Here is a 24,904-nt window from a genome sequence, read left to right as displayed (position 1 = left end):
AATAATAATATAAATTTCAAATAAACATTAATATAAGTTAAATAGTATAACCTAAAAATATAGTGTTTCAGGCAAGACGATTTAATTTTTATATTACTTTAGTTTTGATTAAATTACAATATAAACAAAATAAAAAATGTGCAATTACAGTTAAAATATAGTTAAAACCATAAAAGAAATACAATAAATTTACGGTAAAATGCCGTATTTTGATAATTTATAGTGTTGAACACCAATTTGTTAAAGTACCAACATCTATATATTGTACACAGTTACACAGACAAAAACACATGAGATGAGATGAGAATAAGATGGTCATATGATGAACTAATGCTCATTAAAAACAACTTTTCCCATAAGCAGAGAAACAAACTAACATAACATAATCACTAGCCAGTTTTGTTGATGGTAAAATATATTTTATAGGCCTAAATTTGACTTTGGCATGCTAAAATTAATTAATTTGGGATTTGGGGCTCTATTTTGACAGTCCATGCGCAAAGTGCAAATCGCAGGGCGCAAACGCTTTCAGGGTGTGTCCGAATCCACTTTTGCCTATTATAAGGACGGAAAATTCTGCTTCGCACCGTTGGTGCATGATCTATAAGGGTTGAGCTTATTTTCTTAATGAGTTATACAACCCGGGCTCATTGTGGAAACGTAGCCCCGCGGACGTTTCTGCGGACCGCGATTTACGTCCCGGGAGGTACGTATTCGAGCGTTTTTTGTTTTCGCGGATCCGCGAGAGGCCGCTGTGCGCGCTTTTTCGCATCTCGGTAGCGCGCGGCGTTGGCGCCCGTGCCGTTCTCGCGCGAAAAGCCGCCGGATCGGAAAAAAAAAAAAAAAAAAGCAAAAGCCCTCGTCTTCGATTTCGACCACGTTTTCGGATCCCGCCGCGTTCTCGCCCTTATTTTTCGGATTCCGTTTTTAGTCTTACCTGATTTCCGGAACCTGCTGTTCTCCGGACTCGATCCCGGTCGTCGTCCACCGGGGCCGGCTCCGGCTCCTCCTCCGGGGCCTCCGCTCCGCCGACGCAACGCTGTGAGCTAAGCGGACAAACTGATTGCATCGGGAAAGCCCTCCACTCGGAGGCGAGTCGTCGGCCGGCGAGCGCGAAGAGGAGTGGCGGAGCGGCGCCACACCGCCCCGCAGCGTTCGTTTGAAAAAAACCCAATGCGGCCTTTACGTACCTCCGGCCACGTAAATTGCGGTCTCCAGAAACGTCCGCGGGGCTACGTTTCCAGAATGAGCTTGGGTTGGAGTTATAGGTTAGTGTTTTGAGAATAAACCAATTAGAGTCTTATCTCCCATTCCCTTTAAGAGCCAGTTGCGTTGCACCATAAGCGCATTTGCTATTTATTTGACGTAAAGTGACTGTAAGTGGAAAAGCTGAGCATTTCACTAGCAAAAAAACAGCATCTGCAGAGCATCTGCAGCACGAGAATGAGAGATAAGGCAACTCATAATCTACTTTTACTTTCGCTCTCATGGATAGGGAAACCTTGTACGAACAGACATCAATTAGCCTATAAATAATTAATTTTGTTTGATAAGCGCAAAGATTTGTTTCAAAACTATTTCTAAATTCAGTTCCCAGCTAAAAAAATAAATGAACAATAATAACAAAGTGTGGTCAAAAACCTGAGTTTTATCCAAATACACATGTTGTGCCCCATATGGTCTGAAACCAGACAGGAGGGCAAATCTAAACTTGTTTTTAATGAAACAAATATAAATATGGATATAATAAATAATACTGCTAATAATGATAACATTATACAAAAGTAAATTGTTATGAATCAACTGAAAAAGCCTCCTGAGATGAAGAAGGCATGAAAGCAGTGGTTTTTAAATATCTGTAGGCTAGAAAATAATGTTTTGTAATATTTTAATCCTTTATATTTATATCCTATATATCCTTATTATATCCTATATATTTTCTTAATATTTGAATTATTTTTCATTTGTAAAGAAATTTGCGTATTGCTCTACATCTTGTGTGTATTAAGCAGTGTGTAAGCGAGGCACACAACTAACGCACTCTGCGCTGGACTTTAGACCGGCTTTGTTTTGGTCTATTGAAAAATCTATTATAATTTCTCAAAATACCAACATGCCAGCAATGCACCTCAGAACGCCTTCCTTTTTAGACCAGAACACCTATTGGCGCACATGAGCGCAAATGCGTTTGCTATTTAAACAGCGTGGCACAAAACATCAAAACAACTCTTGCGCGGAGCTGAAACTTGCAACAACAATTGCGTCGCACCTTGCGCCACATTGCGCCGGGTGTATGAGAGGGCCCATTGTGTTATGTTCGCTGCCTCAATTATTTAACTTTTTAGTGAGTCGTGTATAAGCTTGCTTTTTAAGTATGAGCAAATGGGTTGTGGTTTCACGGTGTTCCATTGCAATTAGTTCTTATTTTACATAATTTTTTAGGTCTCAACATTAAGAATTTATCAATTTTTCTCTCTGAGCACACCAAAAATAATTCAACATTTTAGCTAATTAAAAACATGATAAAAAAGCTAAATATTGCTGTATACTTGAACTTTTCATACAACAAAACCTTTCTTTAAAAAATGCCATTTTAAAAACAACTATTGTCATGTATTTAAAACTATACAGTAGTCTGTCCAGTCTAAAGGTCCCAGACCAGTTTACAGTACATAAATAGGAAGTTAATCTAATATTAAAGCGATGTTATTGTAAAGGATGATTATTAAACCATAAATAAAAAAAAAATATTTGTAAGCAAAAGTGTCATGATTACCAGCGATCACTAACCACCAGAGGTCGCTGGAAAACATTTACACTCATAGAACTACAAATCTGTCATGTTATGGACTACAATACCCAGTCATGCCACACACACAACCGGTTCCAGATCCAGACTGATTTCACTTACAGCTGAAACTGCTTACACACGGATTATTTGGTCTATTTAAACCCCTCTGTTCAACACACATGGGCTGAGTATTGTTAAGCTGTCGCTGTCCTTACGCAAGCGGTTTTCCTTGTTGCCGGTGTTTTTGACGTTTGGACTGATTGTCGTGTTTTGAACCTTTGCTGCCTGCCCTGAACCTGCCCTGCCCTGTTTTTTTTTGGATTTCGCTTCTGGATTGCCTACTACACTGTTTATGCTAGTATTTGACCCTGCCTGATTAACCATTCTGATAATAAAGCTGCATTTGGAACTACCCCGGTTTGCATAGCATCCTTACGCAACAGAATACTCAGCCAAACAAGTTCCAGCGGCTTTATTGGTCATGGATCCAGCTATACAGTTAGTTTGTCTGCAGCAAGGTAAACGTTCCCTTGAGGACCACATTAAAGACTACCTAGACATTGTAAATCTCTGTAACTACCCAGACTTTGCATTGATAGACTTTTTTTGTTGTGATTTAAATGAACCACTTAAAACCAGCCTCATTCGTGATGGTCCTCGAGGTTTGCTATATCAGTTTTTGGACTTTGCTCTGCTTACTGCTGGCTCCCCCTTCACTGTCGGGGAGATGGAGGAAACATCTAAATGTTTTTTGGGTGGGATAGACAATAGACAATAGACAGCAAGACCCCAGGTTCCCCATGTCACAAGTTGGCTGCCTCCAGTCTGCCAGTTCACAAAATGGCCACCAACAGTCCAGCTCACAAGATGGCTACCTCCAGTCCTCCAGCTCACAAAGTGGTCACAACCAGCCCCCCAGCTCACAATGTGGTAAGTGCCAATCTGCCACCAGCTCACAAGATGGCTTCTTGTTCCGAGCCTGTTCCTGTCATAGTTCCTGTTCCAGTTCTTGAAACACCATCACCTGAGCCACCAGAAAGGCGACCACCACCTGAGTTGCCAGAGCTGCTGCAACCACCAGAGCTGTTACTGCCAGAGCTGCCACCACCACCCCCAGAGCTGTCAGATCCTCAGTCACCTCCAGAGCTGCCAGATCCTCCAGAGCTGCCAGATCTTCAGTCACCTCCAGAGCTGCTAGATCCTCCAGAGCTGCCAGATCCTTAGTCACTGCCAGAGCCACTGTCACCAGTGCTACCAGAGCCGCTGTCATCAGTGCTGCCACCACCAGAGCCATTGCCAGAACCATTGCTGCCAGAGCTGCCAGAACTGCTGTCAGAGCCACCGCTGCCAGAGCTAGCAGAGTCACTGCTGCCAAAGCTGCTGCGCCGCTGCCTGAGCTTCCTGAATGGCCGCCACCTGAGCTTCCTAAATGGCCGCCGCCTGAGCTTCCTGAATGGCCACTGTCACTGCCTGAGCTTCCTGAATGGCCGCCACCGCCTAAGCTTCCTGAATGGCCACCGCCTGAGCTTCCTGAATGGCCGCCGCCTGCGCTTCCTGAATGGCCGTCTGAGCTTCATAAATGGCCGCCGCCTCAGTTCCAGGAATGGCTGCTAGAGCAGAGTGATTTCCCTGAGCCGCCAGAGCCATGTGATTTCCCAGAGCCATGTGATTTCCCAAAGACATGTGATTTCCCAAAGACATGTGATTTCCCAGAGCAATGTGATTTCTCAGAGCCATGTGATTTTCCAAAGCCATGTGACCTCCCAGAGCATCCAGGCCCACTGGGGTTTGAAGAACTGCCAGTGCCTCCTGTGCCCAAGCTTCCTGACCCACTGGAGTTTGAAGAACTGCTAGTGCCTCCTGTGCCTAAGCCTCCTGATCCACTGGGGTTTGAAGAATTGCCAGTGCCTCCTGTGCCTAAGCCTCCCGACCCACTGGGGTTTGAAGAACTGCCATTGCCTCCTGTGCCCAAGCCTCCTGACCCACTGGGGTTGAAAGAGTTGCCAGTGCTCTCTGAACCAAAGCCTCCCGACCCACTGTGGGTGTTTAACCCTTCTTTTCCTGCTGAACCCAAGTCCCCAGATATACCAGAGTTCCAGGTTCCAGACCCACTGCAGCCTCATGATTCGGGCACTCCGCAGCTTTACGCTCTAGGCCCTCTGCAGCTCCACGCTCCAGGCCCTCCGCAGCTCCACGCTCCAGGCCCTCCGCAGCTCCACGCTCCAGGCCCTCCGCAGCTCCATGCTCCAGGCCCTCCGCAGTTCCACGCTTAAGGCCCACCACAACTCCATGCACCAGGCCTTCCACTACTCCATGCCCCAGGTACACCTTCGCTGCATAGTCCTGGTCCTCCATCCTTCCCCCTGTTTCACCTCAGCTCCACCTCCCGCCTAAACTGTGTTAGGAGCGTCTGAAATCCACTCCTTAGGGGGAGGGGGGGGTGGGCTCTGTCATGAATACCAACAGTCACTAACCACCAGAGGTCGGAAAACATTTACACTTATAGAACTACAAATCTGCCATGTTATGGACTACAACACCCAGTCATGCCACACACACATACACACACACATACACACACACACACAACCGTTTCCAGATCCAGACTGATTACACTCAAAGCTGAAACTGCTCACACACTGAATATTTGTTCTATTTAAACCCCTTTGTTCAACACACATGGGCTGAGTATTGTTAAGCTGTTGCTGTCCTTACGTAAGCAGTTTTCCTTGTTTCCTGTTGCCTGTGTTTTTGACGTTTGGACTGATTGTCTTGTTTTGACCCGTTGCTGCCTGCCCTGAACCTTTTGCCTGTTTTTTTGGATTTCGCTTCTGGATGGCCTACTACACTGTTTATGCTGGTATTTGACCCTGCCTGATTAACCATTCTGATAATAATGCTGCATTTGGAACTACCCGGTTTGCATAGCATCCTTACGCAAAAAGAAAGCAGGTGAAAAGCATTCTATGTGCGATAATGAAAGTATTATCATAATTCGGCTAAAGCCCTTTATTAATCAGGGGTCGCCACAGCTCCCCTGAATAAGTCATTAAGTCTTAGTTGTGTCATTCACACAACTAAGTCTAAAGTGCATGGTACAAAAGTATAAAGGGCATGTCCGAATCCCCTTTTGCTAATTTGAGGATGGAAAAATACAGTTTGCGCCATGGTGCATGGTCTAACAGGGTTTTGCTTATTTTCTTAATGAGTTATGGATGTGTTTTGGGCATAATGTGCATTAAACCAATCATCGTTCATTCCCTTTAAGAGCCAGATGCATCATGCCATGGAACATTTGCTATTTATATGGTGGATTTTGTAAGTGGAAAAACTGAACGCTTCATTAGCAAGAAAACAGTTAAACAGACCATCTGCTGTGCAAAAAAACGAGCCTCCTCCATTTGGCTTTACTTTCTCTTTATTTTACTTTTTACTTTACTTCTTTACTTTCGTGGATAAGGAAATTTTGTTGCATAGACATCTGAAGACATCCATTAGCCTTCATATTTTATTTTGTTTGTTAAGCGCAAAGATTTCTAAATTTAGTTCTTTCAGCAAACTAATAAGTTTGAATAATAACGAAGTGTGGTTATATCCAAACACATATCCGATTCTTATTACCCATATGGTGATGCACATGTCTCCAATACCCGACAGGTGGACAAATCTAAACTTGTTTTTATTAAAGCAAATGTAAAAATCCATATAATAAATTATACTGCTAATAATAATAAAATTATACAAATGCAAATTGTCATGAATAGACTGAAAAAAGACCCCCGATATGAAGACGGCATGGAGGTAGTGGTTTTTATATTTATGTAGGAAATAATTATTTTTGTAACATTTAAATATATATATTTTTTTTTTTTCATATGTAAAGATATATGTGTATTACTGTATATCCCATATATTAACCAATGTGTAAGCTTTTGGAACTGCATAGGCGTATAACAAATGTTCTTTCTTGTTCAAATGTTCAAATGTTCTTCTTCTGGTCAATGGAACAGGCGCAGTTCTTCAAAATAGCAATGTGCCAACAATGCGTCTTAACACTCTTTCCTTTTTAGACCAGCACTCCCATAAGACCACAAAGTGGCGCAAATGGATTTGCTATTTAAACAATATAGTGCAAAATGTAAAAACTAGGGTTGCTCTTGTCTGAAAATAGCAACATTTTGCAGCAGATACGTCTTGTGCCTTATTGCGCCAGGTGTATGATAGGGCTCTATGTATCAACATTAGATATAACATAAAACTCTAAAGTGCATAACTGTTGAGAAAATAACTAAACTTAAAACAAATAGAACCATAGTGATGTCAGCAAAAAAAGCATAAAAAGTGTCATGCCGGGAATTCTAGGAAATTCAATTTATGTTAAATCCACGTATACATTAAGGAAACTTATTGTTAAACGGTTAACATATTTTTACTATAACGTATTTACATTTTTTTTGCCATTGCAATGACATTCATTGTTTAAAGTGTACTATAATGGCCAAAATTTAAATCCTAATACTAAAACATTAAATATTAACTAATTCCAAATGCAATATTTTCTGGTTTTACTAACTTAGGCTAAAAGACATAAAACATGTCTGTTGACATTACATGTAAATTGTTTGTGAAATGCCATGCGTTTTATTCCAAAGGTCTTATGGCATCATCAAATGCACGAATGACAAAAAGAATGGTTAAACTGTCCAGGCCAAGCTGCTCATTAATTCATTTTCAGTCACTGAAATGTACTTAAAAGAGTATCCATAAATGTTTGACCAATAGTCTCAACCACATCAAAAAGAATAAATATAGTGGGAATCATTAAACTTTTTTTTTTTCTTCTTTTAGGGCTGGATTCAAACATTTATTCATAGTCTATGTTTAAAGTCATTTTGCATTTCAATCAACTAACATGAATAAAACCATCGTGCCTTTTTTTCCAAACAATTTTTCTCATACAGAAGTAAAATAGGCTGTGCTTGCTAATAAACATCTGTCTGGTTTTGTAACAAACTCAAAATTTAAGACTATGTGAGAAAGTAGAGGAAGAAGACACATGGTGCATACTTGTCAACCCTTCCGTTTTTCCAGGGATTTTCTTGTATATTTTACAGTTCTATCCCGCTATCATCTTGTAAAGGTATTTTCCAGTATTTCTCCGGGATTTTCAGTGTTTCACTGAAGGACAGCAAATAAACATTAAAGAGTCTTTCCTCACTATATGCAACCTAGACCTCCGAACCACTAGAGGCCGCTTCTTGCATTTAAATGTGAGTCTGTTCTGTGCTTTTATTTTGTTTAGGCATGAAAACACTTTGAAATAAATATAAAAACAGAGGGATTCCCTTTTAATTACAGGTGCCGTCTCCCCTTCATATGCAATCCTCAAAACAGTCATATAGAGGTGCATGACTTTCAGCTGACGTGCTCCATAGTGAAAAATAGATGTTGTTTCTTAAACGGATTCTGTACTCATGATTTGAAGCAGAGCAAAAGTCTGGGTGTTTGGTGCGCGATTAAACAGACATATACACATAATTATTTATAGTAATAATATCTAAAGATGTTGATCTTGCTGGGGGTTCTTTTCAAACACAACCAATTTTCTCCTAAAAGAGCATAAAAAGTTAGGAAAGCAATCCAATGCTTTCATTATAACATTAGATGTGTGCATTTTTAAAGTGAAAACTCTGTTATTTAATCATTCATTCATTCAATCATTCATTTTCTTGTCGGCTTAGTCCCTGTATTAATTCGGGGTCGCCACAGCGGAATGAACCTCTAACTTATCCAGCAAGTTTCTTTTCCCATCTCTGTGAAACATCCACACAAACATTCACACACACTCATAAACTACGGACAATTTATCCTACCCAATTCACCTGTACCACATGTCTTTGGACTGTGGGGGAAACCGGAGCACCCGGAGGAAACCCACGCGAACGCAGGGAGAACATGCAAACTCCACACAGAAACGCCAACTGAGCCGAGGCTCGAACCAGCGACCTTCTTGCTGTGAGGTGACAGCACTACCTACAGCGCCACTGGTTCACCCTTTTTTTTTTTTTTAAATGGAAAAAAAATCTAAATCCTTCATATCTTGCTCTTTTTAATCATAATGTGTAAGTTATGCATTAAAGAAACGGCTGAGATTTGATAGCCTGATTCTATTTCATTATAATAGCAATTAATTTTTATAAGCAGAACTGTTTGCTAATGTATTTGCTGCTAATGCACACTATTTATTTTTTTTTGGTTTATTTTGTAAATAATAAAAAACATATTACTGACCATTTAACTGTTTGTTTACAACAGAACTGCTCCAAATGAGCATATTTAGTAATTTGGGGATTTTTTAAAGGGGGGTCAGGGTAACCTCTTATTAGTGTGGGCATATCCCTTATTTTTACACCACAAAGTTGATAGGTATGACATGGTGTCTGTATTATTACTGAAAAAAATCCTCTACCTAAAAGAAAAAGTTAAAAAAAGATATGTTAAATTGAGAGAAAAGGCTGAAAATCACTGGTGTGAGTTATGTGAAAAAAGAAAAGCCTATATGTGTGAAAGTCTGTGAAATAAAAGAAAACCCTTTACAGAAGAATGCTTGATGATCTGCATGAAGCAACAAAATTTAGCCGCATAAAGCAGTTTCTATAAAAGAGATGCGTGGTTGTGTGCCAATTAAGGTGAAGTGAGGAGTTCATACAGGGAGGAAAGAAATGGAAAAAGATAAAACTATGAAAAAGCAGAGCAAGTGAGAGAATCATGAGGAAATGAATGATTTCTGTTGAATAATCATTTTGCAAATAATTATGTAGATCACTTTGAGAAAGAATGAATATAGCATGTCATTCTTAAAAAAATCATGTACTATAGCAACAGTTCTTTATTGCCATGGTTTTATAAATAAATCACAAATCATTAAAACACTGTCAAAAACAAGTTGTTATTGTTATTATTATAACATTTAACATGAATCTCAAGAAATCTGCAAATTCTTAGTGTCTGAACCTATTATTATTTAATATTTGTAATCATTATACACATTTATGGATATTTTATGTCAATAGCATTTGAAAAATAATAGTTTTTGTGATTTAACTACAGCAACAGTATCCAGGATTATGTCATCATACCACCAAGAAGGAAACTGTCGGCAAGGAATGTCTGGGTGCTAACAGGTGCCACAGCTGCCCAACTCAATGCAGAATTAAATGTGCATCTCAACTATCATGTTTCCACCAAAACTAGTCATCGGGAGCAACACAGACCAGAATAGTGGACAGGTTCACACAATTTTGGTGAAATAAAACGTTTCATGATGCGCTCCTTCAAAAACACGCTAAATCAGCTCAAACATAACTAGATATGGTTACTTCGGAGATGTTCAATTTCACTTTCATGTTTATCAAACCATCCTGTCAGCAGTCTTTCTGTGTGTTTTGGTGTATTATTATCCTGATACACAGCACCGCCTTCAGGATATAATGTACCAATGGGTGCACATCTAGCACAAGTATTGGACTTCCGGGATGCCATAATATTGCAGCTTAAACCATCACTAATCCATCCCATGCTTCATTCTGGGCATGCAACAGCCTGAGTGGTACTCTTGCGGACTTGTGGAGCTGCACATAAATGGATATCATGACTCTTGATACATGACAAAGACTGGTTACAGTCTTGGTCACAGATGTACTAGCCAGACGCGCACCAACATGACTTTTTTTTCTTCTTTGACTCTCGACTAAGGTGGTTGCATCTTTTTCCTCTCCCTCCCTTGTCTTTCCTGGCTGGCTACTCTTGTCTTGCTTTATTCTATCTCTGTGAATCTCCTTGCCCTAATCTCCAAACAATAAAAATTATGGATTTGATCAACCGGTCTCTGAATGCAATTGATACCATCTTCTCTATGAGAAGTCTGGGTTTGGGGGAACCCAGTTGTCCTGCAGTAATGTTTGCTGCTAGAGACATGATAGTCAGGAGAAGTGGCACATCATGTACCTAGCCACTCTGTCCCTGGAAGATATTGAAGAAATCTATCTATTCTTAACTTTAAAAACAGGATTTCTGCTGATGGGCTTATGCAAGGCTCTGGGGTATGGACAATTGATAAAAGCAGACAAAGCCCACCAAGCTGACTGGCTGGAATGAAACGGTAGCTTTTAAAAAAAGATAAGAATTAAATCATTCATTGTTGAATTTTAAGCATTTTTAAAAAGCCTGTTTTATTTAAATATATATATAACATTTTAAGGAGCAAGAATAATCCTAATGATTATACACTAAAACTAAAAGTTGTAAATAACCAAACACTGTACAATTTCAAACTACCAACATTTCTGGTTGTTAACAAAGGTGACTTTTACATTTTTGATAATTAATTGAACAATCAGGTTTTCATCAACAACCCAATTAAACCGAGAAGCAGAAAAAAAATATATTAAAACAGTAGATATTTCTCACCATTAAAGCTGACATTTCTGATGTATCCGAGCAGCTCCTTGCCATCTATGTTGCTCATACGGGGGCATAAGCCTGGATATCCTGAGCAGAGATCCCTATGCATGCGGTGCAGCGCGTGGGCCATGGCGTACACCGCATCCATCACAAATTGCACCTTCCCCTCTTGCTCATAAGTGGAGTCCCTGCCAACCTTCTCCAAGCCTGCAGAAAAAGAAGGGTGCAATGCTAAACTTTAAAGTGTTAAAATGTGACAGTGTTTGTCATACATTATTTTTTTTCTTATCATTTCCAAATGACATTGATTGGGCAACTTCTGGATTTCTGACTTTCTTGGGTTAGAGGCAATGATTTTTATGCATATTTAATTCATTAAGAATAAAAAAGTTAAAAGAATTTCCAACACATTTGAGAACACTTTAGGTTCAATTAGTTAATGTATTTAATGCATTTACAAATTTACTTCCATATTTAGTCAACGTTGTTAATAAATGTTCATTGGCAGTCTGGAATACTTGAATCTGATTAGTCAGTCGTGACATTCGAAGATATGTTATCCCGAGATAACAACCAATAATGAGGCTCATCCGGGAACTTCGAATCACATTGACCAACAGTGCATACTTTAAATCCACAAAACTACATCCACATTAGTTTTCATCTGCTTGTCTGTCACACCACAGTTTTTGACTGTTTGGTGCAGTCTTGTAAATGAATAATACATAGGTCAGTGTATGTTTTATTCAGCTAGTTTAAATTCTGTCAGCTTTGCTTTGCATTTTAAGATTTACTATTATGGCTTAGAACAATAATTTTTGTGTCTAATTGTTATATTTTGTGGAAAGTAGTCATGTTTTAAGTTAAATAATGTACAACTAGAACAGTTGTTTCACAGAATAAAGTCATTCAGTTTTTTACAACAGCCTGATAAGATTCTCATCGGGCTGCCTATAAGCCTGTTGGACTTTAATTCGCGATAACAACCTACTGGATGTACTTTATTCCCAACTTATCTAGCATAACATTGAATTTTAATGATGTATTAGTAAATGTTGAAATTTGACTAACATTAATACATGCTGTACAGGTGATATTCATTCTTAGTTCAAGATAGTAAATACATTATCATATATTAACTATTTTCTCCCAATCCATGTTAAACTAATTCTCACAAAGCTTTAATGTCTGATGATGAACTTATGCCATGCTATGCAATATATATATATATATATATATATATATATATATATATATATATATATATATATATATTCTACACACAATATTCCATAATGACAATGTGATTTTTTTTTTTTTATTGTTGCAAATTCATAAAAAAAAAAAATAAATAAAAAAAACAGAAAAATCAGATGTACATAAGTATTCCCAGCTTTTGCCATTAAGCTCTAAATTGAGCTCAGGTACATTCTGTTTTTACTGATCATTCTTGAGTTATTTTAGCAGCCTAATTGGAGTTCACCTGTGGTAAATACTTTGAAAAGGCATACACCTGTTCATATAAGCTCCCACAGTGCATGTTAAAGCACAAACCAAGCATAAAGACAAAGGAATTATCTCGAGGCACAAGGTTGGGAAGGTTACAGAAAAGTTTCTGCTGCTCTGCAATGAGCACCGTGGCCTCCATCATCCATGAGTGGTAGATGTTTGGAACCACCAGGGGCCTCATGTATCAACGTTACGTACGCACAAAAACTTTGTGTACGCCAGGTTTCACGTTCACGTTTGGATTTATTAACAATGAAATGAACGTGGGAATGTGCGCTGGTCCACGCCAACTTCATGTCTGGCGTACGTGCATTTCTTGTGTGTGTCTGTATTATTTCCATTGGCGACTCCTAGAGGCAGTTGTGTTAAAGAGTCCATATTATACATGAAATAGGGTCATATCTTGGTTGTAAGGGTCTCCAACAACAGTCTAATATGCATGCAAGGTCAAAAAACATTTTCATGGTCTCATAATTTGCATTTATTTTTTACCTAATTATCCCAGCGACTCCCGTATGATTCGTCAAGTGATTCATTTGTTCCCAAACCCCTCCTTAGCGCGAAGCTAATCTGCGCTGATTGGACCAATGACAGTCTGTTGCGATTGGTCGACTGCCTTCAGTCAGAGAGTAAAATGCACAACAGCTAATCAGCAATATAAAAGTAATCACAGTTCATACACGCTCGATAGTGTAGACGTGGATTTCAACTGCCAGTGGGTCAATGTACATACAGTCGATGGACTTGAAAATTCAGATGATTAACTATTTTATTGAGCAAAAACTCCAAAAACTGTCGAGGAGATATCCAAGCTTGTCTCACTCTGCTCTTTTCACAGACACAGACACAAACACACACACACACACACACATTGCCATCGTCCGCTCACACAAACACACACACACACACACACATACCTCCGGACGACAGCGCACGCACACACACACTACCCTCGTCCACGGAGCTCCATAAACAAAGCAGCACGCGATAAGAGAATATAGCCAGTTAACCTGATACAGTACACGCGGTTACAAGTAATAAATCACAACTAAATACATTTGCAAGCTAGAGTCAACGAGGCAACAACTTTAATCGCACGTACTTACACTTGAGAAATGGAGGAAGAAACCCATCCTGACATCCATCAGTAAGTTACTCTTTACTGATCCTTCCTTTAACAAACCCTGATGAAGTATTCTTTGTAGCATGTAGTTTGCAGAAGCTTCCAGTAGTTTCCAACTGCTTGGTTATAATGCTGAGGTTTCATCTTTGGGTAGAGACTCGATATAATATCCATCTGCAGTGTGACTTCAATTGACCGGCATGTTTGTGTGCGTGTGTTTGTGGGTGTGTGTGTGTGTCTGCGTTTCTGCGTCAGAGGGCGGGGCGTGTGCACGTGAATAACTTGGTTTCGTTCGTACGTCATGGCGAAACACCTAATGACTCGGTATCAAGGCGACTCGTTTGAAGCACTATGAGTCGACTCTTTTATAGATGAATCAACTGTTTTAAACACTGTACTCTTACAGATTTAAGCCTTAGCTGGATACTTCACTTCACTTAGAGCTGTGTTACACACTACATGGAGGGGAATTTTCAAAAACCCATAATATGGGCTCTTTAAATTGCACACTACAAAGTGTATTTGAGCTGTGCAATGGCAGCTGTATGATACTGGTTCATCCGCATGTCTAGCAGGTATACAAGGTTTCCATACCATGCAGTTGACCAGCCAAACATTAAATTGCAACTTGCAGCGGTCGCCGGTTTGCCCAATGTAATCGGAGCGATCTACTGCACACACATTGCTATTAAGGTGCCATCTAAAGATGAATTTGCATAGGATATGTGAGTCAGAAAAAATTACATTCAATAAATGTGCAAATAAAATATGATGCACAGACTTATTAATGATTTCTACTTGTCTTCCTCGTGATGAAGAGTAGGCAAAATCTGATATGTAGTGGGGGATAGAGGAATGAGTTCATCAGACGCTGGATTCGAATCGAGTTCATGCTCGAATGTATCAAAACATGTTGCCATTGCGTTTTACAAGCTACACCACTCATGCTGTTAAATTTTTGCTGTAAAATTCAGTGCAATGTTCAGATCCAACTGTGTTAACCACATCAGCTGAACTTTCCCACTCAATTTTTTTATTTTGTTATTAGTTCCGGAGGACAAACTTGCAAATAACACTTTTTTTCACTGGTCTACCTCTGAAAGCAGCACCTCCAATTCACATTCTGTTTAAAGTTTCTGATTTTGCTTGCTTTTGCCATTGCTGTTTCGTTGGGTTTTGCCAAAGTAGAGTCATTAGCATATTCATACAGGGAGGATCAGGGAGGGGTTTTGCGCTCGTGCATGTTGCGCTCAGTTTTACATTCATTCGGATGTACAAAGAGAATATGCGTGTGATTCGGCGTACGCAGTGTTTCATACATCTGATTTTTTTACTGCGTATGCACATTTACACCTTTGTGCATACGCAATGTTTTAGTATGATTTCAATGCAAGTTTTCGTACATGAAGCCCCAGGACTCTTCTTAGAACTGGTCGGCCATCTAAGCTGAGTGATCGGGGAGAAGGGCCATAAGAAACAAAATTCTCTGGTCTGATGAGACTAAAATTGAACTTTTCTGAGTAAATGCCAAGTGTTACATTTGGAGAAAACCATGAACTCATTACCACGCTAATATCATCTCTACAGTGAAGCATGGTGATGGCAGCATCATGCTGTCGGGATGTTTTGCAGCAGCAGGAACTGGAAGACTATTCAGGATAGAGGGAAAGATGAATGCAGCAATGTATATAGACATCCTGAATGAAAACATGCTTCAGAGTGCTCTTGACCTCAGACAGGGGTAATGGTTCATCTTCCAGCAGGAATATGACCCAAAGCACACCACCAAAATATCAATTTAGTGGCTTTACTGCAACTCGGTGAATGTCCTTGAGTGGCCCAACCAGAGCCCAGATCTAAATCCTATTCAACATCTCTGTAGATATCTGAAAAATACTGTACACTGTTCCCTCCCATCCAACCTGATAGAGTTTAAGAGGTACTGCAAAGAGGAATGGGCAAAAATTACCAAAAACAGGTGTGCCAATCTTGTGGCATTATATTCAAAAAGACTTGAGGCTGTAATTGTTGCCAAAGGTGCATCAATAAAGTATTGAGCAAAGGCTGTGAATACCTATGCACATGTGATTTTTAAAGTGTTTTATTTTTCTAAATTTGCAACAATATCAAAAAAAGTCTATTTTCACATTGTCATTATGGGGTATTGTGTGTAGATATTTGACGAAATAAATGAATTTATTCAATTAAGGAATAAGGCAGTAACATAAAAAATGTGGGAAAAGTGAAGCACTATGAATACTTTCCGGGTGCACTGTATATATTTTAATGCTGATTGAAATGACATTTTCACAAGTTAGGTATAGGACAAATAAAGAAGAAGAAAAAACTATTGTGAATCCAAAGTAAAATAACTCAACCAGCTACTTCATATCTTTCTGTCTAACTGTGAGTAACAAATCTTTAGTGTCAGTAAAGTTTAACATGTTTCATATCTTCTCAGTATCAGCACCAATACAACAGTCTGAACATCTCTAAATGTTTGAATGTTAAATAATTATTCACCATATTTTAAAAGTGATTTTTGTAGGTATTTTGCCCATAATATCAATATTGTTCATGTCTATTATCACAATGTATTGAATAATTGAATATTGATAAAGGTCTATCATATGCATAATCTTAAATGCCAATCCTGTCATCACTTTATTATATCGAAGATTAATTGTGGAGTGTATTACATACATTTTCCCATTCATTTTAAATCTTGTGTAAATTAACAATGAGGGCTTTAAGGTCAGAAGCAAAGAGCAAATTAATAGGTTCAAGGAGAGCGTTCAATCATTGAAGTTGTCAGGCTAGAATTTATTGAAACTCATTTAGAGAGAATAAAATACAATGCGTCTCTGTGGTGAACCAAGGTCTACAACTCAACTAAATGGGAAGCTTTTACTTCAGCAGTGGGAGCACTTACTCGTCTTGTTGGTTTAATGAATCACCTGGGTTCAGCCACATTAAGGTGGATACAGTATCTTCAAAGAATGCTGCAAACCAAATAGTTTATCTCAACAAATGACATGGGCTATGAACTTTAAATAAGACTCTATTGACCTTACAGTGTTAAATTTTTTCATAAAAAAAAAAAATTAAGTTAACAAGCTATGATTACCAGTATATAAGGATATAAAAGAATTTCTGATTTGTTGTTGTAAAAGTTGTTAAAGTAATGTATGACTAGTTATATTCTATATACTGCACAAGTTTTAGTTATATTCTTATTTTAATTTAATTAACTTTAGTACATCAGCAATGTACATTTTAAAAAAAGATTTCAATATTAATTTTTTTTTAAAAAGTACATTAATTAAATTCACTTACTCAATCACTCAATTACTCACTATACTTAAGTTGAGGTAATGTTTTAAAGATATAATCTAAATAAATCCAGAAAATCATAGTTTTGAACAAGCTGTCTGAAAAAATTTGTTAAAGATTTACACACAAAGGCTCTTTTGTTACCACCAACTGCTGTAACAATGTAACCTGATGCAGAATATACTGTTATATGCAGGGTTGCACATAACAGATATGACCCTATACGCTTTTGCATTCCAGATTTCATTTATTTGGATGTAAACATACAGTAGTACATAGGCTTGTGCAACTTTGCCATGCATTGTGGTTTGGAATAAGAATGTAAAATAAATTTCTGTATGCACAGATGGAGTTGCAGGGCGTACTCACACTATGCTATCCGAACCATGCCCTGCCTGTTTCCTGGATCGTTTGATAAGTGTGAGTGCTCTGAATTAGGCTAAGGCACGGTTCAGTTGGCCGGCCCTGGCCCGGTTGGAAGAGGTGTGCCAGAGCGTGGTTCACTTGGGCTCAGGCGTGGTATTCTTGTAGTGTGAATGCAAAAACTGAAGACGAGATGTGACTTTTAAGGGACTTTATGGTTGTTTATGAGTGTCAAAGGTGGCTGATCTGTTTGACGAAATATTTGACTGCGTGTCACTGCATTCCAAACAACCAAAACAATATAACTAAAGAAATATCCACTGTGCTGAGCAAAAGCACTTACTGAAGAGTGCATCATCGCTATATGACAAGTATGACCAGGCCGGAATGTATTGTGAGGCAGACAGGAGGGGAGACAAGCGTGCATCGGCCCGATTTAAAGCAACTGTACATAGTGTAAGTACACCCGCAGTCACACCAAAAAACCAAACTCAAGTCTACCGGATAGGGGTGGTCTCATGCTCGGACCACATGAACTTATGGACGATTCAAATTGCACCAAATCAGAGAAGTGAGCCATTATTATTCACATATGCGTTGGTCAAACAGTGTTTTTATGCATTTAATCACTCTCTTTTCTGACATGTTAATTGAAGCTCTGCAAGCATTAATTTTTTTTTATATGATTTCTGCACAATTTTAGCAGAAATGTGTCAGAAGGAGGACGGAGCAGCCGATTCGAATTTGATCACTCAATTGAATGGGCATTATTAGTGGTTATCAGCTAATAGATATGGGCTAGTGGGGGCCTTCTGTCCCTACTGGTAAGCTCAGAAAGCTGTTATTCATTCACGTGGTTAACCAGATCACATACGGCTGCAGCTGAAAGTTAACTAGAGTTATTTATATTATTTATTAAATTTCCCATTAATTGTATTTTATTAACTTCTACTCCAACTCTAAACCCAACCAACCATCATGGTAATGTAAAAACAGATCTGGAGTCTTCTCTATTAGTATAACTAATTAATCATCAGAATTGTTTATATTATTAATAAAACTTTGCATTAATTGAATTTTATTAATGTCTACCCAGATCATAACCCTAAAGCCAACTTTCACAGTAAAAAAAACAGACCTGAATCTAGAGTCCTCTCTATTAGTATAGCTGTTTAACCATGTATATCAGTAGATGTAGAAGGGCCCTACTGGCTCATATCAGCTAAAGCTAATAACCACTGATAAAGCCCATTCAATCGAGTGATACCAATCGAAGTGGGTGGACAGAGACCAGAACTATGAGTAAATAGTAAACAGCTTGTTGACAGCAGTGATAAAAGTAACCAAACAAGAGTATATTGCATTTTGGAGTTGAAGTAGTGGATCTAATAATATTGTGGCACCAGGGCCCGGTTTTTCAAAAGTAATCCACTAGGATTTTGGATAAGTGATTGGATCAAATCTTGAAAATGTTTTTTTCAAAAGAAAAAACGGATTACGTAATCGGATTAGATCACGTAATCCAATCTTGGTTTTGATCCGGATCAAACCTTTAGTTTGGGTTTTTCAGACCTTTTTTGTAGGATCTGGATCACTTTGATCCAAAAAACCTGGATTAAACTGATCCCATCAGAAGGGTGGATTTAACGTGGATTTCATATCCAAAATGTAATGAAAACTTTAAAAAAATGTATTAAATAATACTATTTTTGGATCATGCAGTATATAGTAGATATACTATTTATTCATAAGGTTCTAATTTTATTTGTTCATCTGTCAGGCTATAGTGAGTATAGGCTTTAATGTATTCAGCCTTTCAGTATAGGCCTACAGCAAAGTAAAAAGAGATTGGCCTCATAAAATAAACCCCCAAACAGCTGTCAAAACTGACCAAAAACATTCAATTTTATTCTGTCACTAATTTATATATATATATATATATATATATATATATATATATATATATATATATATATATATATATATATATATTTCATCACAATGGAAAACATTTTTCTTTTTAGAATATGTATTAGTGATGCATGCACTGATTACTGAATAAAATAACAAAAAAAAATTGCAAAGATTGGCAATCGCTGATTTTTGAAATCACTTTCAACAATTGCAAAAAGAGACTGAAAGGGCAGAAGCACAGCTTCATCTGGCAGAGAAACAACTGATTCTGACCAAACTGCAGCAAACCAAGGCCAATGACTTGATTCGCCTCCTAAAGGCTACGCTCAGACAAGCTGGTCTCTCCACATCAGATGAGGAAGTCTGAAATTATTGTGGAGTTTTTTACATTAAGTCTTTTTTTTATTTACATCTATATTTGAAACTTATTATAAATATCCTCAATGTACAGTGTTAGGTCTCAGATGAGTGGACTGCTGAAAGAGGATGGGGTGGGGTTTTTCTTGTTTTTATTATTATTTATTATTATTATTTTATTAATTATAAAAAAATTTTTAGTTTTCATTTCAAATAAAAATAAAGTTATATTGGCCCCACGCTGGCTATTCTACTTGTTGCTCTTTACATATCTATTGTTCTACATTGTGATGTCCTATGCTGTTTGAGCACTGGTTATCCAGATTAAGTGATCCTGAAAAGTTCCAATCCGGATCAGATTGATCCAATCCGATGTTGCTTTGAAAAACTGGCTCAAAAAGTAAGCTGGATTACGTGATCACGGATCGCAAAAACAGAATTACTAAATCTGGATAAATTTTAGAGGCAGGCGGCTAGTATCAGAGTCGTAAACAGGCTAGAGTTCAAGGCAGGCGACGAGGATCAAAGTCGGGGTTCAGGCAAAGGTACAAGGTAGGTGGTAGGCAGGACTGGGTCAGTAAACGAAGCAAGATCACAACGGGAAAGCAGGCAAGGATGAGACCACTCAGGAGTGTTAGCCGGGGCAGAACTGAACACTGAAGCAGCGTGTGTGTGTGTGTGTGTGTGTGTGTGCTGCTTATATGTGTGTGGTGAGTGATTGGGGAATGTGCTGCAGGTGTATGCCAATCAGTCTGTGAGAATGACATAATGTCAATAGTCTGGTGATGATGACCTCTGCTGGCCAGCGAGGGGAATGACTGGGACCGAGTCGGTAACAATCATCATCATCATTAGTATTATTATTACAGTGAGATTTTTTACATTTCATAATAAATAATAAATATTAAATTACTTAAAATATATACTTTTTATAATAAATAGCCTGTTTATTTATTTATTTATTTATTTGATTTATATATAATATTAGAATATGTGTTAGCTTTCGTAAGTGATTTTGTTTTACGATATAATATGTATTGTTTATATTAAATAGCCTATTTATTTGTTTATTTATTTATTTATTTGTATGATTTATATATTATATTAGAATATGCGTTAGCTTTTTTAAGTTTTTTGTTTTAGAATAGAATATGTAATGTTTAACTTCTCAATAATATTAGTAAAGCAAACATAGGCCCTACCTGTATATATGCCCTTTACATATACTTCAATTAATATGAAAAACAATCCATGTTTTTTACAAAACTAATATTGGATTTAATTTTAAATGCGTGTTTGGGTAAAACAATATAATAGTTGTTACTCCACCTCGTTTAGAGCATCATTATGGGCGTTTTACGCTATAACTAACGTGGTTCAAGTGATAGATCTGCGACAGAGTTTTGGGAAGTTTTCGTCACTACATCGTTCTTTTCCCAAACGATGCATTGTCCTATGATAGTTCAGCCGCGAGTTACATCGTTGTTTGGGAAACGCACCACTGGCTACAAAATGACATTACAAAATGACTCTCTTTTCATTTTTTTAATTAAGTTTTACATTACATTCATGATAAATAGACTCAGTGCTAGCATGCTGAAATTTAAACTACATTTTTAAGTTTAAACTTGCCCACTTATAGAATATATATATATATATATATATATATATATATATATATATATATATATATATATATATATATATATATATATATATATATACTATGACAGTAGTATGACAGTAGTCAACATTTAAAGTGAATCACAACCTTTCGCCAAAGTTGTCCTATAGAACAACACCAATTCTTGTCCTAGGATTGCTCTAAAAAACATTTTTGATTCACTTTAAATGTTGTCTACTGTATATATACAGTGTATGCAAAATATGCAAACAACAGATTTAAAATACAAGTTCATGTTTAGTTTTTAAAGATATGTACATAAATGCAACATATGTTTAAAAATTGTAAAAAGGGGCATTTATATATAAATAAGGATGGCTGTGCCCCGAATAGAAGAAACATCTCTAGGTATTCATATAAAAACTGGATCAAAAAAGTTGCATGCACCAATAGTAATAAGCACAGAACACTATCGAAATGTAATCTTATCAATTTTGTGGCGTCCATATCTAATAACAAGCACAAGTTACCAAAAGCAATATTCATTTAATATTTATTTTTGAAAACCAGACCCATTTATAAATGGGTTCTTGGAAGGCAGTATGACAAAACTTGATGCATCCAGTTAAGCCAAGCCATTCTGTGTGGAAAACACAATCCAAACACACTTTATTCTTCTAATCAGTCCCAGATCTGGGATTGAGAAACGCTGAGAAAGTCTGGAAGCATGAGAGGGAAGGGTCTTTTGTCTAAATGAGTGATGAGTGACAATACAGAGGACACAGAGCTCGATCATTAAAACTAGCATCTTAATTAAACTTCATTTACGGTGGCTAATTCAATTTGCCCTGGACAAGACTAACACATATTGCTGTTCCGCGGCAGATGAGCACCACTCAGCTGTGGTTAGATGAGAAAATTAGATAAATGACAAATTAATTACAGAGATTTTCTTTCATCATAAGATGAATAAAGAAAGAAAAAAACAAACAGAAAAAAAACATCAGAGGCAATATTTGCTTATGACAGGCTCAAATAAATTTCAGTAAATTCACTGTAAATTCATTTATTTAAATTTACAGTTTTTAAATTTTATTAAAAACTGTATCAAATTAAATGATACATATTCCATAAATTTTTATACTACATTATGTTTCTGTGCATACTGTGATGGATACAGTATTGTCATTCAAAAGAATCTGCTTTGCATCACAGAAATAAGGTACATTTTAACGTATATTCCAGCTTGATCTCCTGAGGAAACATAACTACTTACGTAAATTATTTGTCGTAATTTAAGTTAAGTCTTACTAAAATGTATAATTTTTAAAAAGGAGGCATGGCACCCAACAACACCCCTAAACCCAACTGTCATTGGGGATAAGCAAATGATATTAAATTGTACAAATGAGAATGTACAAGCTAGACACGTAATCAAAACATTATATGAGCTTGTATTGTATGTTTATATGTATGAAAGCTATTTTAAATATTTCTGATCAAATTTGGTAAGTAGATTTTTTTAAGCATAAACAAATCTTAAAGTCTGTGTGCAATGTTTATTTTGCTACACATGGACATTGTTGCTCTTTAGGTAAAAAAAAAAAATACACCATGCAATGTAATCTTTTAAAAAAATGTTTTGGGAATCTTCATTCAACATCTGAGCACTTGCTTTTACAATAGAAGTGGCAGTCCTTCTCTGTTGACGTCAGTTTGACAGCTTTAGCCAAAATAATCTTGACCATGTCCTTCTAACTATAAGTTTGCTAAAAGGTAGTTACATAAAAAACACACCCTACACTTAATATTCCATTACAGTTGAGAGTACATCAACATACTGAAACAAAACTCTTAACATTTTGACTGGTGGTGTGTCTATATTGGTATATTAACATATAACATATAAAGAGTTCAGATGCAAAAGCCGCTAAATGCCACATCCGCCAAAAATCAGCTAATGACATTAAGCCAATGCAGTAGGCAAGTAGTATATATTCAACAAATAGTTTTGCATCAAATCATCTAAATGACAGAGTCAGCGCATTCAGAAATAGCAGTTTGTTGGCAAAAGCCTCTAAACGCCACTAACCTTTGACAGCAAAAGCCGCTATGTTCCAAGAACCAGTCAGAAAGCGCAAATCAAATCATATGTTTTCAGTGTAATGGCGCGCTGATACACCTGCTTTTATGAGATGACAGTTTTATTCCGCTTTTGATTTAGATTTTTAGACTGAGAATGTCCGACTGTTGGCGAATGGCAAATTAAAATTTCCCTTACCCCAAAACACTGCATTATAAGAAAAAGAAAACACGCTGTACAGTCGGAAGTGTAACATGCATTCATAACTTTTTTGTGCAGTGATGCTACTTTGAATGAGTCCGATTTACTATAGCTACATTAAACAGCAACTCCATTTCACGAAAGCCAAAGATGCCTTTCTTTTATCACACATGGATGCTATGAAGATAAACGAGATTAAAAAGAGACCAAGACTGGGATTTTGGTGAGAATGAATGAATGACAGCTTCTAAAAGTTTCTGAGAAGACATCCCCAATTTGCCCAGTAGGCTTACCGTGTTTTATTTGCTAATGTAAGCTATTTTTTTTATAAATATAATGTATAAAACTATACATTATTAAGCATGATAAGCTTTTTCACAATGTTTCACAATGTGTTTATACTATATTGTTTTAAATTAACAAGCTTATTACAATGTTTGCAATGTTTACATTGCTCTAAAAAAATCAAAATCAAAATCAAAAATCAAAAATAACAACAGATTTAATTAATGTCAATTGAAATTTTAATGATGTCATTAATTAATTTGCCTTTAGTCTCAAATTTATTAGTGGTTACCACAACGGAAACTGCCACTTACTTGACAGATCATGTATTTTTAGTTTTAGGTGGTTTGTATAAATGTAATTGTATCTTTTGTGATTTTACAACTAATTAGACTATCTTGTCCCAATAGGTGTATTTACAAGTTTTTGCAAAAAAAGCACAAGTGGATTTAGCTGGTTTTGATGCAAAAGAAAATTAACCTTGTTAACCACTTAAACTCTCCACATTCACACTCACACACTATGAAAAATTTAGCCTACCCAATTCACCTGTACTTCATGTGTTTGGACAGTGGAGGAAACCAGAGCACCCAGAGAAAACCTACGCGAACGCAGGGAGAACATGAAAACTTCACACAGAAACGGCAACTTTCCCAGCCGAGGGTCGAACCAGCGACCTTCTTGCTGTGAGGCAACAACCCTTTCTACTGCACCACTGCTTTGCCCGTGTGTTCAATGTACATTATATATTTCCATAGAATCGTCTTTCAACAAGCAAACTCCAAAAAAGTGTCATTACAGACAAAACAGCTTCACCACAACTGACAAAGATATTACCGAAAAATAACTCATAACTGC

At 37.4% G+C, this 24,904-nt stretch overlaps 1 protein-coding gene across 2 annotated transcripts in view; it reads right to left on the bottom strand.

Annotated features, from left to right (window-relative positions):
- The window catches only part of grm8b (glutamate receptor, metabotropic 8b), a 316,204-nt gene that overhangs the window by 98,011 nt on the left and 193,289 nt on the right, over positions 1 to 24,904 (bottom strand). For both annotated transcript variants that reach the window (XM_001922020.7, NM_001287539.1), the window contains one exon: positions 11,261 to 11,461. In XM_001922020.7, coding sequence (XP_001922055.2) covers positions 11,261 to 11,461 — 201 coding nt within the window. The remainder of the gene's footprint in view (positions 1 to 11,260; positions 11,462 to 24,904) is intronic.

The sequence above is a fragment of the Danio rerio genome, chromosome 25 (assembly GCF_049306965.1).
Source record: "Danio rerio strain Tuebingen ecotype United States chromosome 25, GRCz12tu, whole genome shotgun sequence".
Classification (NCBI taxonomy): Eukaryota; Metazoa; Chordata; class Actinopteri; order Cypriniformes; family Danionidae; genus Danio; species Danio rerio.
This window is presented reverse-complemented; position numbering and strand designations above follow the sequence as displayed.